The sequence below is a fragment of the Coffea arabica genome, chromosome 5e (genome assembly GCF_036785885.1).
Source record: "Coffea arabica cultivar ET-39 chromosome 5e, Coffea Arabica ET-39 HiFi, whole genome shotgun sequence".
In the NCBI taxonomy this organism is placed as follows: Eukaryota; Viridiplantae; Streptophyta; class Magnoliopsida; order Gentianales; family Rubiaceae; genus Coffea; species Coffea arabica.
The window spans coordinates 49,148,952-49,163,310 of NC_092318.1; the positions used below are offsets into that span (position 1 = coordinate 49,148,952).

At 37.4% G+C, this 14,359-nt stretch overlaps 2 protein-coding genes across 2 annotated transcripts; one reads left to right on the plus strand and one right to left on the minus strand.

The window, feature by feature from the left end:
* The first annotated feature begins 1,157 nt into the window (after positions 1–1,157).
* Positions 1,158–10,396, plus strand: LOC113687946 (probable LRR receptor-like serine/threonine-protein kinase At1g07650). The gene is made up of 24 exons (XM_027205493.2): positions 1,158–1,467; positions 1,642–1,816; positions 2,917–2,988; positions 3,187–3,255; positions 3,354–3,425; positions 3,766–3,837; positions 3,947–4,018; positions 4,196–4,267; positions 4,399–4,470; positions 4,563–4,634; positions 4,723–4,794; positions 5,081–5,152; positions 5,234–5,299; positions 5,531–5,596; positions 5,683–5,718; positions 5,844–5,905; positions 6,257–6,642; positions 6,730–6,925; positions 7,518–7,664; positions 8,134–8,252; positions 8,617–8,827; positions 8,941–9,181; positions 9,486–9,636; positions 9,843–10,396. Exons 1-24 carry the CDS (start codon positions 1,359–1,361, stop codon positions 10,227–10,229), a joined length of 3,069 nt encoding a protein of 1,022 aa, XP_027061294.1. The 5' UTR covers positions 1,158–1,358; the 3' UTR covers positions 10,230–10,396.
* A 2,716-nt stretch (positions 10,397–13,112) lies between these two features.
* LOC113688515 (protein ALP1-like) lies at positions 13,113–14,254 on the minus strand. Its single transcript, XM_027206348.2, has one exon. The coding sequence runs from the start codon at positions 14,177–14,179 to the stop codon at positions 13,235–13,237; it is 945 nt and encodes a 314-aa protein (XP_027062149.1). The 5' UTR covers positions 14,180–14,254; the 3' UTR covers positions 13,113–13,234.
* Between the last annotated feature and the right edge of the window lie 105 nt (positions 14,255–14,359).

The following is a 14,359-nucleotide window of genomic DNA, read 5'->3' on the forward strand; positions in this document are numbered from 1 at the left end:
AATTCATACAATAAGTATCCAACCAAAAACAACCATTAAATGGTTGTTTATACTCTCTTAAAGGCCACGTTTTCCTTCTCCATCTCAACGAGTACTATAGACCCCAACTAAGCATGGATCCAATATATACCAACCTATCCAATAAACTTGCAGGACTGCTTTCCTAATCAAGAACCAGTACGTTGCTTATGCTTAATTAGAACTATTATATAAGTTGCTGAGTCCACTGACAGCCACTTTGGTGAAGTAAAGGAATTTTCAATGCAAATTAGATTATATTGCAGTAATCGACCATTAAGTTTGTTGTAATTGCTGAGGGTTTCCCTTTACCTTTTAGAATCATTATTACCTCTCTAGAAATTACAAAAATCCTGCCTAATACTTACAAAGTTACCAAATATTTTCTAATAATTAATGCTCGTTTATACTTCTTCACTTTTAACATATGCATGAGGTCATCAAAATCAAAACATAGATATATAATCACAAAACATGAAACAAAAATGGACCGTAGCCAAATGGAATCTTTGGTATTCGTGCCACGGTGAAGGGCACTCAAGTCATCATGAGGTAGCTTTAGCACATCGCAGAAAGGCATGATTTTGAGGAAGCCAACTGTTCCGCTGATGCATTGGGGAAAAAGGGCTTCAGCCAATTGGAATTCTTTGTTATTCACTCCACTTGCCCTTCTTTTGTATCCCCTTTACTTTTAGAAGACTCCAGGGGAGTATCTCTCCCTTTGATGATTGTACTGAAGTGAATTTGTTTTCTTTCAGTTTGAATGAATTGCATCTTTCATACCAAAAAGGAAGAAACAAGAATGCTAAGTTAATTTTGAGATGTAGCTAGCTAGCTAGCTACCGTGTTTAATTCTCTGCATCGATCCAAAACTTTGCTCCCTAGTACTGCCGCCCCCATCTCATTACGGCAAAAGGGATATCAATCTAGTTTCAAAAGACTAGAAGGCTGAATGTATAATAATGGTAAAACCTAACTAGTATAATTGTCCCTACAAAATTAGCAAGTTGGTACGAGCAGCAGAGTGGAAGGGACCTTCCTCACTATTTAAAAAATATCCATTATTGCAACTACAGTTGTCACAGACATCCAAATTCTTCTTCCCACATTTATGTCACCTATCTTTCTTGGACCCCTTTAAGCAGTCTTTGATACATTAGTCCCCACGAGCATTATGAGCCTTAGAATCCCTGTTAAATATTCCATCCATCAGGCCAGAACTAAGAAGAAGTAGATGAAGTAGATAAGTGTGTACTGAGCCGAACTTCATGCAGATAAAATTCTGGAGCGTACAATAAAAATGATGGCCCTTTAGTCTTAAGTTCCAAATAAGTTCAGCTATGCTTGCTAAAATGCTGCCTTTTCTGTTTCTCATTTGTTCTTTCCAGTTAGTTTTCTTCGCAAATTCAGCTTTTGCAGCCACACCTGCCACACTCCTCAGGGAAGAAGGTAATCCAAACACTTTTTCAAATTTGTCAAGTCTTTTACTTGAAAACAAGACGTACAAAGTCATCTCAGCTTCTTATCTTTCTTTAATTATTTGCTGGAAATTTGATGAAAAGCCAAGATATATGCATGCCATCGTTTGGTTTCTTTATGTGACTGGTTCGTATTTGGTTGCAGTGCTGGTGTTAAAAGAGATTGCCAAAGGACTGGGGAAGACAGACTGGGATTTTAGCATTGATCCCTGCAGTGGGAAAGGCAATTGGAGTCTTCCCATTTTGGTAAAAGGCATTGAGAGCTCTGTCACTTGTGATTGCTCCTTCAATAAAAATTCTTCTTGCCACATCACTGGAATGTAAGTGTATACTCTGTATTTCGAGTAAACGGCCTCCCTTTTTGCTGATATATCATCTCTCTTTTGCTGTTCTTTGCTTGTCAAAAGGTTTTTGTCTGCTTGTTTATCCAGTTTTTCCTGCATTCTGAGCAGATTCTTATCCCTTTTCGACTCGAAATTTGATAGTCCCCCCCATCTTTTTGTTCTCCTCAATAGAAGAAACAATTTGCACTCTCCAAAACCAATGCTGGCTTGGATTACTTGCCAAGCTGAAATTTTTGCGTTTGAGTTGCAGCTTGAAACTTTTTTAGATAAACCAGAGAGAGAGAGAGAGAGAAATAAAAAAAAAAAGAGAAAATTAATCACTCTTTTTAGTTACTTGAACCTTAATTTGCTTCATTGGATTCAGTTAAGCTGGAGCAAATTTTTTTTAAATCTTGGAAAGTCTTACCGCTACACTTTCAATTTCATAAATAAACCTTGAGCCAGAGAGCACGTGGGTTACCTATGGGGTTGACTGTATCATGAGTCAACACAGGACAGGACGTGTTAATTGACCTTTTGACTTCCAGCTGTATAAATGGCGAGGCTCCATTTGTCAGTACGGCCCCACAAATTTTTATTTCAAGCTTTGGGCCGCTTATTCACATTGGTTGACCGTTGACCAAATCCCAAATCCTCCTGCTTGCTTGTTCATATTATTATTATTTAATGGTTCCACAAATTCTTGTAGAATCCTTGTGCATTAAGAACCAGGAGTCAACACAACGCCCCCGTGCTGTACTAGAAAATGGTAATTAAAGGGGCTGATTCATCTGAAAAGTGGGTGATCATGAACATCAAACTTCTTTGGAGTAAGAAAAATGCAAAGGCATGAAGAATTCTATTACTTGCTCTGGAGCTGTGGCCTAGATGATGAACTTTAACATTTTACACTGATCTCAAGGATTATATTTATAAATCACCTTAACATGAAGCAAATATATTAACTAACCCTAGTTGAACTTCACTTTGATTTTCATCTACTACTTTATTTGCTTAGAAACTGTAATAAGAATTGTTTCCCATTTCTCAGAAAATAAATACTACAAGATTCTAAACTTTGTGCAAAATTCTTGCAGTGCTTTGAAAGCCCAAAATCTTTCTGGAACTGTCCCTCCAGGATTTGCCAAGCTTCAGTACCTTGCACACTTGTAAGTCATTTGCAAAAGGTTTCTTGAAGCCAATTATAGTTGATAATCTGTTCTCAATATTAATGAAGTTAATATTGCATTTATAAAGCAACAAGACAGCCTTATCAACTAAGCAATGTCGTTAATTCTTTGGTTTCTTTTTTTTGGTTAAATTTTCATAAGATCCTGTACATTGTAAGGGCAATTTGCATTTTGCAGGGATCTTAGTCGCAATAACCTCCATGGTTCTATTCCACCTCAATGGGCTTCAATGAAGTTGGTTGAACTGTAAGAACTGCTATAAAGAATAAAATTAAGTTTTCTTACGACTATAAACTTGTTCTTTTGCTGTTACAGTAAAGAATCTTTGTTGCTTGAATGTGCAGTTCTTTTATGGGAAACAGGTTATCTGGTCCATTTCCAGTCGCTCTGACCAGAATTACCACACTTGTCAATGCGTAAGTTGAAGTTCCCCGTGATCATAAACTTCATTGTCAAAATGTAGTAAATCATCCCCGCCTAACCTACCAAGAAAACATAAGTAATTAACAGTTCATTAGCAGTAATATGATTTTCGCGGCTTCAGTAAATTTTGTACAAACTTGCTTCCGCTATAAACGCATTATAATTTTGCTTCGTTATTAGATATCTCATCTCATGGAATTCCAAATGCATTACCATATTTTATGTTTACCTGTAACCAATGCAGGGAAACACAATAGACTTCATTTACAAAAGTTTGGCACCTCCATTGCAGAATCTGCAAGTTTAAGAGATTCTTTTTTTTTTTTTTGGCAGGAGCATTGAGGGAAACCTGTTCTCAGGACGCATTCCACCAGAGATTGGAAACTTGGTTAATTTACAGAAAATGTAAATGTGTTAGCAGCTTTGCCATGTATACCATTTCCCGAAATTGATCAGTAACCAGCTCATTTTTCTACTTCGGCCAACTACTGATGCCAGTTAATTGTCCTTGCAGTATTCTGTCATCAAATTCGTTCACAGGAGAATTGCCAGTTGCACTTTCCAAGCTGAGCAACCTAACTGATTTGTAAGTGCAAAATTTTACCCTGCTCTCGGCATGTTTGACTACATCTGTTCATTTAGCAATGACTTTTTGGAGCCAGCTTATTGTTTTGGTTTCAGTTCTAGCTTTGCTATTTAAGAGTTGATTCTTCCTCTGCCATGCATTGAATACTAAACTGTAGAAGGATATTGGTATTGGCAGAAGGATAAGTGACAGTAACTTCACTGGAAAGATACCAGACTTCATCGGCAGCTGGAAGAAAATTGAGAAACTGTAAGTTCCTCGTTAATTTGTTTTATAATGGATGCGAGAATATTAATTGGAGTTTCTTTGGCCAGTTGTTTTGGTAAACCTCTAGCCCTCCACCATCATCTTGAACCGTCAAATATGATTTCATGTTACAGGCACATGCAAGGATGCTCTCTTGAAGGTCCCATTCCTTCTAGTATTTCTGCCTTGACCAAATTAACTGACCTGTAAGAGGCTCTGGAACTCAATTTTCATCAACTTATTTGCAAAAAGAGGAGATGTACAATGTGCCTTACTCTTGATCTTTTACCAATTTCAGGAGAATCAGTGATTTGAAAGGCAAAGGATCTCCATTTCCAGATCTAAGCAATATGGAATCCATGAAATCATTGTGAGTCCATTTTCTCAACTGTATTTCCGGATTACTTCTAAAGTTCTCTATGATCTGATACTTTATTATGCTTAATTTCCCAACACAGGACACTAAGGCAGTGTTCAATTTATGGAGAGATACCTAAATACATTGGGGATATGCAAAAACTGAAAAATCTGTAAGTGGTCTTTTGCCCTTTTTGCTACTTGTTATCATTGTTCTCAGATCAGATTTCACAGGCAAATGAGAAAAGCATGAAACTAATCTAGAAAAGCCAGAAGTTCCTATTTGAATGTCGTGTACATGCTCATTAAAATCTTTCAGAGTTTTCAGGTTATCCTGGTGCCAGTATGTTGTTGTTAGAACTTCAAATAAGCTCCTCTCCTGAGCCACAATTAACTTCATAGAAAGATAATGAACATTTATTCGGTATGATACTTATTTTACAGTGCTTTATCATGCAGGGACCTAAGTTTCAATAACTTGACTGGTGAAATTCCAGCAACTTTCGTCCAACTATCCAAAGTAGATTTTATGTGAGTGGATATCCTTCACAAAATACAGTTCTCCTTTCGGCCATAATATGACCAACCGCAACTTGTCTCTTCACCTTGCAGGTATCTGACTGGAAACAGACTTACTGGACCAATTCCAGACTGGATTTTATCTAGAAACAAAAATGTGTAAGCAAATTTCCCTCATATGATATTTCCTGAAATATCTGCTGTAAAAGAGCGTTTTATTGATGTCAGACCAACTGAGAATCACGTCAATTGCGTACCTGATCTGAGTCACGCATAATCATGAATTGGAAACTGAAGTTGCAAGCTTATGAACTCATTTATACTAGGATGAACATACTACATTGGGTGCCTAAAACTTTGTCTAATGTTTAATATAATTATTCTTCCCAGAGATGTATCAAATAACAGTTTTACATGGGAAAGCTCATCACCATTTGAATGCCCACGTGGAAGCGTGTAAGTTACCTTTAGTATTCTTTTCTCATTTCAAGATTGTACAATGAAGTCGTTTATACTAATAGCTGTTGAAATCGTATCTCCAGAAACTTGGCGGAAAGCTATTCATCAAAGAATAAATTGTAAGCTTCTGGTGCCTGCTCCTTTTGCTTCTGGTCATAGACTAGTATTTCAAGAAGATTATCAACTTTGTACGCCCTCTGATAATGTTACTTGGAGACTTACAATGCGACTTTTTCCTGTGCAGCCCTAGTAGAGTTCATTCGTGCCTAATGCAAAACTATCCCTGTCCTGAACCAAGGGATCAGCGTGAGTAGATTTTGTTGTCTCATTGCTTTGGCTTCTGACTCGAGAATATCTATTGTTCTTCCTGACAGAAAATTTTCATAATATACAAAAGATCTTCTGGTAATTAATACCAGAAAAAGAAGAAAGTTATTTACTAGATTCTCTAACATGACACTGTATAACTAACTGAAGAAATATCTGGAGATATTTTCGTCCACCTAAAAATGTTATGAAATTTAGAATGTCTTCCGATTTCATTTACATAAAACAGTATTGAATTGATGTTAATTTGGAGAATAAGTATTCTTTTGTTCTATTAAAAGGGTACAGTTAAGTCTTCTAAGACTTGTATGAACTGTCTGGCATTGGCAGAACATTACTCTTTGCACATTAACTGTGGCGGAAAGGATTTCATCGCAACGAATAACACCAAGTTCGAAGCTGATTTAGAAGCTAGGGGCGCTTCAATGTTTTATGCAGGACAAAACTGGGCATTTAGTAGCACTGGGAACTTCATGGACAATGATATTGATTCAGATATCTACATTCATACAAACACTAGTGCTTTGCAGAATGTTTCTTCCGCAGAGTCACAACTGTACACAACGGCACGTGTATCTCCTCTGTCTCTCACCTACTATGGACAATGCCTGATCAATGGGAACTACACAGTTAAGCTCCACTTCGCAGAGATTATTTTCACAAATGATAGCACATTCAGCAGCCAGGGGAAACGCATATTTGATGTGTATTTGCAGGTATCATACTGCTTCTGAATGTGAAAAAGTTGATAAGTTCCTTTTAAATTTCGCACTTTGGTTGTAATTTTAGTATATTATGTGCAGGAAAATTTGGTCTTGAAGGACTTCAATATTGAAAATGTGGCAGGCGGCGCTGGTAGGCCTATTGTGAAGACCTTCACGGCCACAGTGACTAGCCACACATTGAAGATCCACTTTTACTGGGCAGGAAGAGGGACTACAGGAATCCCAGTTAGAGGAGTTTATGGTCCTCTAATTTCAGCCATATCAGTGGATCCTAGTATGTCACTTTATCTTTTGAGATAAATCTTCAGCTTGCTCACCATTCTCAGAATTTCTTTACATTTCTTCTCAAATCTTCATAGTGCTGTATTATAAGTGAGACTATTTCGATCAGTAAAAATATTGACTTGTTACTTCTAAAATGATCCTTGAGAACTCGTTCTCTTTAGCATGTACAATTTGTCATAATGTGAAACTGTTATGGCACAATAATCCTTAAAAAGTTAGTCTTCTTGAAAATAGATACTGACAATATGAAAAAAAAAAAAAACTTGTCACATGGATTGCTTTTCTAAACTTCAATGAATTTAGTATCCTAGTAAAACAATTGGATTTTCTTCAAGGTGCCAGAACAACCACTTGTCTATCTCTGCAATGTCTGTGCATCTAAAGTTTGCGTTGAGTTAGCATTATTCTGGTGAATGAGTATATTGACCCTAGACCTTCTACAATAATGGCTAATGCGTGTAGATATTGACCCTTGCAGTTTGCTAATGACACAGAACTTGAGTACAAGTTGATGCTAAAAGTCTCGCAATAACACTTCACCCAGTCAATTTAGCGTGACATGAAATTACATATTCTTGCAGATTTTGAGCCTCCTTCAACTCATAGAAGGAAGATTGAAGCAGTTACAGTTCTTGGTGTCGTAGCAGGAGCATTACTTGCAGTCATCCTTATTCTGGCCATTTTACGAAGAAAGGGATATCTTGGTGGCAAAATCTCTGCAGAAAAGGGTACAAACTTCTATGCAATTTATCAAAGAACATTATTGAACTTGTCACATGTAAACTGACAAAACATTAGTTGGCTAACAGAGATACTCACATCACAAGGACCTCCACAGACATGTCCTAGACCTTGTAACCACAGTTAACAGCAGAATAGTTCTTTTTTACTTCAAATGTATATCTGGAAGGTTTGAAATTTGCAAAGATATGCCTTTTCTGCAGTATCCTTGTAGTTGAGGTAAATTAGAAAAGTAGAGGCATGAATTCTGTGAATGCGCGTGCACGTATTGTTTGTAATCCATTCCAGTTTTCCCTCTACATATTGAGCATCTATTTGGGATCAAATACCAATGCTTTTAGAGTAATTGCATGAAGTCATATTGAAGTCAAATACTGCTATAGCATCTTCTACTCATGTGCATGTATTTTCAATTTTGAATTTGTTCTCTGAGACATACTGTCATATCTTGGACAGAGCTTCGTGGCCTTGATCTTCAAACAGGGATATTTACATTGAGCCAGATTAAAGCTGCAACCAAGAACTTTGATCCAGCTAACAAGATAGGGGAGGGAGGTTTTGGTTCAGTTTACAAGGTAAAATACTTGAACTTAGTTTATATGGAACATTTGAATCAGTTCTTGTAAATGAATCCTTAGATGAAAAAGATTTTCAGAGCAACTAAATCAAATCCTTTGGTCCATGATTGTTCTCCATAAGTTAAGGTTTTCAACTATAGCTTTTTTCTGTTTAGCTTTTGCAAAATGTTATCTAAAAGTGTCCTACAAATCTCTACAAATAATTCGGTTGGTTTATAGGTTTCCAAGTGCTCCTTGCTTAGAGAAACCAAAGGACAATGAAATTTAATTGTGATCCAAGTATCTTCTGTCTCAATAATTTCTAAATAATTTATATTCTGATTATTCTAAACTAAAGTTGCAGCTTTGCTTCATGATGCAGGGTCAGTTATCAGATGGTATTGTAATTGCTGTAAAGCAACTTTCTTCCAAGTCTAAACAAGGGAACCGTGAATTTGTGACTGAAATAGGAATGATATCTGCTTTGCAACATCCCAATCTTGTAAAGCTGTATGGGTGCTGTGTTGAAGGAAATCATTTAATGCTCATCTACGAATACATGGCAAACAACTGTGTATCACGAGCTCTTTTCGGTAAGCTCAGCTCTATTCAGCAAAGACGTGCAAGTAAATTTGAAAGAGATGCACATAATTTTGGTGGATATATAGCAATCTAAGTAACTAGTTTGTCTTTCAAATGTCAACAGGAAAGGATTCAGCAAGCAAGATAAAGTTAGACTGGCCGACAAGAAGGAAAATTTGCCTGGACGTAGCCCGAGGTCTGGCCTACCTCCATGAAGAATCAAGACTGAAAATTGTCCACAGAGACATCAAGACGAGCAATATTTTGCTTGACAAGGACCTCAGTGCTAAAATCTCTGATTTTGGCCTGGCGAAGCTGAATGAGGACGATTGTAGTCACATTAGCACCCGGATTGCCGGAACTATGTAAGTTCGTTTTGTCCATGTTTTTGGAGAATCTGTAGAGGTTTTAGCTCCTGCTTCAGATATCTTATCATATATAAATAGCAATGCGACAATAAAACAGGTTAAAACTTAGCTTCATTAGTCATGTGGCTAAAGCTTAAATGCCTGCCTTCATTTTGTCACTTTGACATATCTGCCATATCAGCGGGTTGGTCTTTGTTTTCACCTCTGAAAACAAAGCAATAAGAGCTTCCTTTGCTGGTGATCATAACCTCGTGACCTGCTCAGATTGTAATGAATGTTCCCTTAATACTTGCTCATGCAGAGGTTACATGGCTCCTGAGTACGCGATGCGCGGTTACTTGACTGCTAAAGCAGATGTTTACAGCTATGGAGTTGTAGCACTGGAAATAGTCAGTGGAAAAAGCAACACAAATTACAGGCCAAAGGAAGAATGCGTTTATCTTCTTGATGAGGTAAAACTGAAATTCTTCAATTCTGTTATTTTTACTTCGATTTCCACCAGTAATTCTCACACATTCACAATCTGAAACCTCATCAATATCTTACTGTCTTTCCGACAAAATTGCTGTAAAATTTCCAAATCTACACTATCTTCCCTCATAGGATTCTGATGCAGCTTGTTCCAGTCTAACTTTTGTCATCTCATTCTTCTGACCAGGCCTATGTTTTACAAGAGAGAGGCTGTCTACTAGAACTGGTTGATCCAGACTTGGGGTCCGAATATTCATCAGAAGAGGCAACTCTCGTGCTAAATGTGGCCCTTCTATGTACAAATGCATCCCCAACTCTCAGGCCTACAATGTCTCAAGTTGTGAGCATGCTGGAAGGCCAAACAGATGTTCAGGACATACTTTCTGAACCAGGGTTCTCAACTGCCCCTTCAAAATTCAAGAACATAAGAAGCCATTTCTGGCAAAATCCAAGTCCCAGTCAGACTCAAAGCATTTCATCAAGCGGTCCACATTCCTATTCATCCGTCTCAAATGCAGATATTGAAGAGAATAGAACCTTTCAAAGAGTTAACAATTCAGAACATATCGAGTAAAAAGTAGTATTCTATATACAAGTAAGTGTATATAGCATAGCAGCAGCTGCAGGTGAAGTCGCCTTGAACATGTTTATATAGCATAAGTTATGCTAGTCTTGAATGTCGCGTAACCTCTTGTACTTGTAACCTGAATTTTGTCAAATAAATGCAAGAGTTTCTAGAAATCATGACACTGCATATATATATATATATAGAGAGAGAGAGAGCAAACAAAACCTTTAATAGAATGAAGGGAAAATCGCCAATTTAGTCCTCAAACTATTTTATTAAAGCCGATTTGGTCCTTAAAAGTTTTATCACACCAATTAAGTCCCTTAACTAAAATTCTTGTGCCAATTGAGGACTTATACAGCGTCGCCACCCAAAACGGCCAGGCAGGGGCCTTTTTGAAAGTTCGCATCCTAATTTCTACGAGAAGCAAGACAGAGCCCATTTTGCATCCGAATTGGGGGAAACCTGTGAAATTAGGAGTTTTCCAAGACAGAAACCCATTTTGCATGCAAATAGCGGAAGAAATTGGGGGTTTGAAGCCGATTCAAAATTCCAGCAAGTTTACATCTAAAATGTCTTCAAGTTCATCTTTTGAAGTGCATAACTGTTGGGATATGAAACTTTTCCTACATATTTTGCTAGATTATGTTTAATATCAAAATAATTTAGTTATTAGAAAAATAAGGATATTTGTTAACCAAAGATCATGTTGGTTTGTTAACAGATATTTTAGATAAGATTTGCTAGTAGAAAGAGATTATATTTTGTTGAGATTTTTAGGATAATTGTTAGTGGGATAGTTTGCTAGTTTGTTTCATGTAATCACTATAAATAGTGAGTTGATGAATGTAAAACATAAGCTCATTTTTCACCTTCAATACAAGTCTCTTATAAGCTTTTTTTGCAACACTAAGGTGTTGTTTCTTAGTTTATGCCCCAAAAAACCAACAAAGTGATATCAAGAGCCTATATCTTAAGGGCCTGAGTTTTTTTTTGGAGAGTGATGCATTGGTGAGGATCCTTCATAAGTTCAAAGCCATGACAGGAAAGAACTTTTTGTCAAATGTTTCAACTTTTAGTGGTGAAACTTACCAAATTTGGGCCATAAAATTTTGGACTTATTTGGTAGTCAATGATCTACGGGATATGGTGGAGACGAATTTTGTTTCATCAGTATTTGAAGAGCTGATGGATACACAAATTAGAGACCACAGAGTTGCAGTTAGACAGAGATCCAAGGCCAACATTCACATATCAGTTTTTGATGTCGTTTTCACAAAGATAATGGCTAATGATTTGATTGAGAATAAATTATTCTCAATTAAAATAAAAAGGAGAAGTTTCACTATAAATTGGTCGGATTTTGACAATTCTAAAGTAGAATATGATGATGAAATCAAGAATTCAGATCCTGAAAAAATTCAGGAGGAGATCATTGATAAGTCAGGAAGTATCAAATTGATTCCTGATATTTATCAAGATTATAACATTTCTGTTTTTGAGTCTACAGATTTTGATGGTGATGACAAAATGAAGAACCATGCAGAATTTCATATTTTCTGTATAGGTTCAAATATCGTCAAAAGATGTTCCATTTTAAACCTATGAGAAGGTTATTTGGAAACATAAAAAAAAAAAAAATCATATTTTATGTGGAGTTTGGCATGAGAAGACAGAAGAAGTGGCTTGTTGCAAGGCTAATATTTAGCTTGCATAAAAACCCAAAGGAAGAAGTTCATTGCAAGGCTAATCATCAATTGCAAAGCTTCTTACAAAAGTCTCGTCCAAAATAAGATTCAAAGATTTGAGAAGACAATTCAAAATCTGCAGCAAAAGTGGCAATGAGGAGTGTTGGGATATGCAACTTTTCCTACATATTTTGCTAGATTATGTTTAATATCAAAATAATTTAGTTATTAGAAAAATAAGGATATTTGTTAACCAAAGATCATGTTGGTTTGTTAACAGATATTTTAGATAAGATTTGCTAGTAGAAAGAGATTATATTTTGTTGAGATTTTTAGGATAATTGTTAGTGGGATAGTTTGTTAGTTTGTTTCATGTAATCACTATAAATAGTGAGTTGATGAATGTAAAACATAAGCTCATTTTTCACCTTCAATACAAGTCTCTTATAAGCTTTTTTTTGCAACACTAAGGTGTTGTTTCTTAGTTTATGCCCCAAAAAACCAACAATAACAGATGGAGAAAGCTAACAATCTGACAAGTGACAACCCCCAAAGTAAAGATTGGTTGCAGGGGCATTTTCTCATCGTCAGCTCTTTCTTGCCCGACTTAGAACTACCGTTGACATGGCTCCGACACATTAGGAGGACACTAGCTTGTCGAAATGCCCATTCCATTAACTATATCATTTGCACCAGCAAGCAAGCTCTTATAATGCAAAGGGAAGAGAAAACATCAAAGTCAGCCAAGCCCCAATTGTCATCTTAGAGGTATAGATCATCTCCATCATAATAATTAATAAAAGTTTCGCATCTTAAATTGGCATTCACCTCATCGTGCAAACTTAGTAGCATCCTGGAACCTAGACTTGGCTTTACTCTTGTGAAACCTTGAAAGGTGATTACTAGTTTCAAGAGAGCTATCTGCAGATACTGAAATACTACACCATTTTCTCAGCTCCAAACATAATGTACCCCAGCCACCAAGTAATTAACAAATGAACTTTCACCTCATTTAACTATAGTTCCTCTGAAACTCTGGTAGAGATGCAAAACCATGAGCCTGCCAGCTAGGATTCAGGACCGATCGTTCATGATGATTAGCATCAGGCTCCCTATTCTGATGTCGTGAGCAGGAATAACCCAAAACACCAATGAATTGTACAATGTATACCAATAGGGTGGCTGACTGAAAAACAGCATATCAGAAAACCTAATTCAATTACGATTAATCAGATATATACAACTACCACAAACCAAAATCTCACGCACGTAAGAACAGCAAAAAGCAGTAAACTAAGAAGCCTGATAATTACAGCAGTGAAACTATCTCCTCTCATTCGCCCTACTCAAATGGGAAGCAAGAGCATCTCTAATCCTCTTCCCACTCTCATCTACCTCTCCATCAAACACTGGAAACTCTTGATCCCTCGAGCACTCTGCATCTTCATCCTGCACTGCCTCACTGCACTTTATGAAAAAATTGTGCAGCAAACAACACGTAACAATTACAAATGGAAATGCCTCAACACACTGCTCACTCCATTTCTTCGCCACAAGTTTCCACCTTTTTCTCACTCTGCCAAATGCCATCCTCACCAACTCCATCCCACTGCTATGAACTGAATTAAAAGCCATTTCGGACGAATTCAACTCAGCATTTTCATCCGATTTCTTATAAGGCGTTAAAAGCCAAGGCAAAAGTGAAAAACAGGAGTCCCCCAAAATATATTGTGGGATTGAATTTCCATCACTAAGCTCAAAACATGGCCCATTTAAGTACTCTTTCGTCTCCTCAACGCCCGACAAAAGCTTCGACTGTCGAAGAACCTTTTCGGGCTTCAGAGTGCTAGGCCACCCAGCTGAAACATCCAAGAATCTCCCTTCAGAGTCCACGAGAGCTTGCACTACCAAAGACCCATTTTCACCCAATAAATCACCATCCAATTTGAATTTCTCCAACCCCAGAACGCCACAGCAATTTGGCAGAGAAATCCACCCAAAACCCACGATAATGCGGTTGATATCCGACTTAAATTCAAACAAATGGCCCAGATTTTCATTGATGGCTTTGCAGACCGTGTAAAAGGCGACGCAGGCGGCGGGTGAGTCAATGTTGAAGCGGCGGGAGACTGCAGAGAAGGAAGCGGAGTGAGCTAGCCGAAAAAAGGTGGCTGCAAGGGCGAAGTTAGGGGGGAGAGGAGAGAGGGAGGAGAGAGAAGGAGTGAGCAGGCGGGGGAGGAGAGTAAATGAACGCTTGGACAGATTCATAGGTTTCCGCCGGATGCAAAAGGGGCTCTGTCTTGCTTTCCGTAGAAATTAGGGTGCGAACTTTCATAAAGACCCTGCGTGGCCGTTGTTTTCTGTACATATACATGAGTTTTGGGTGGCGACGTCGTATAAATCCTCAATTGGCACAAGAATTTTAGTTAAGGGACTTAATTGGTGTGA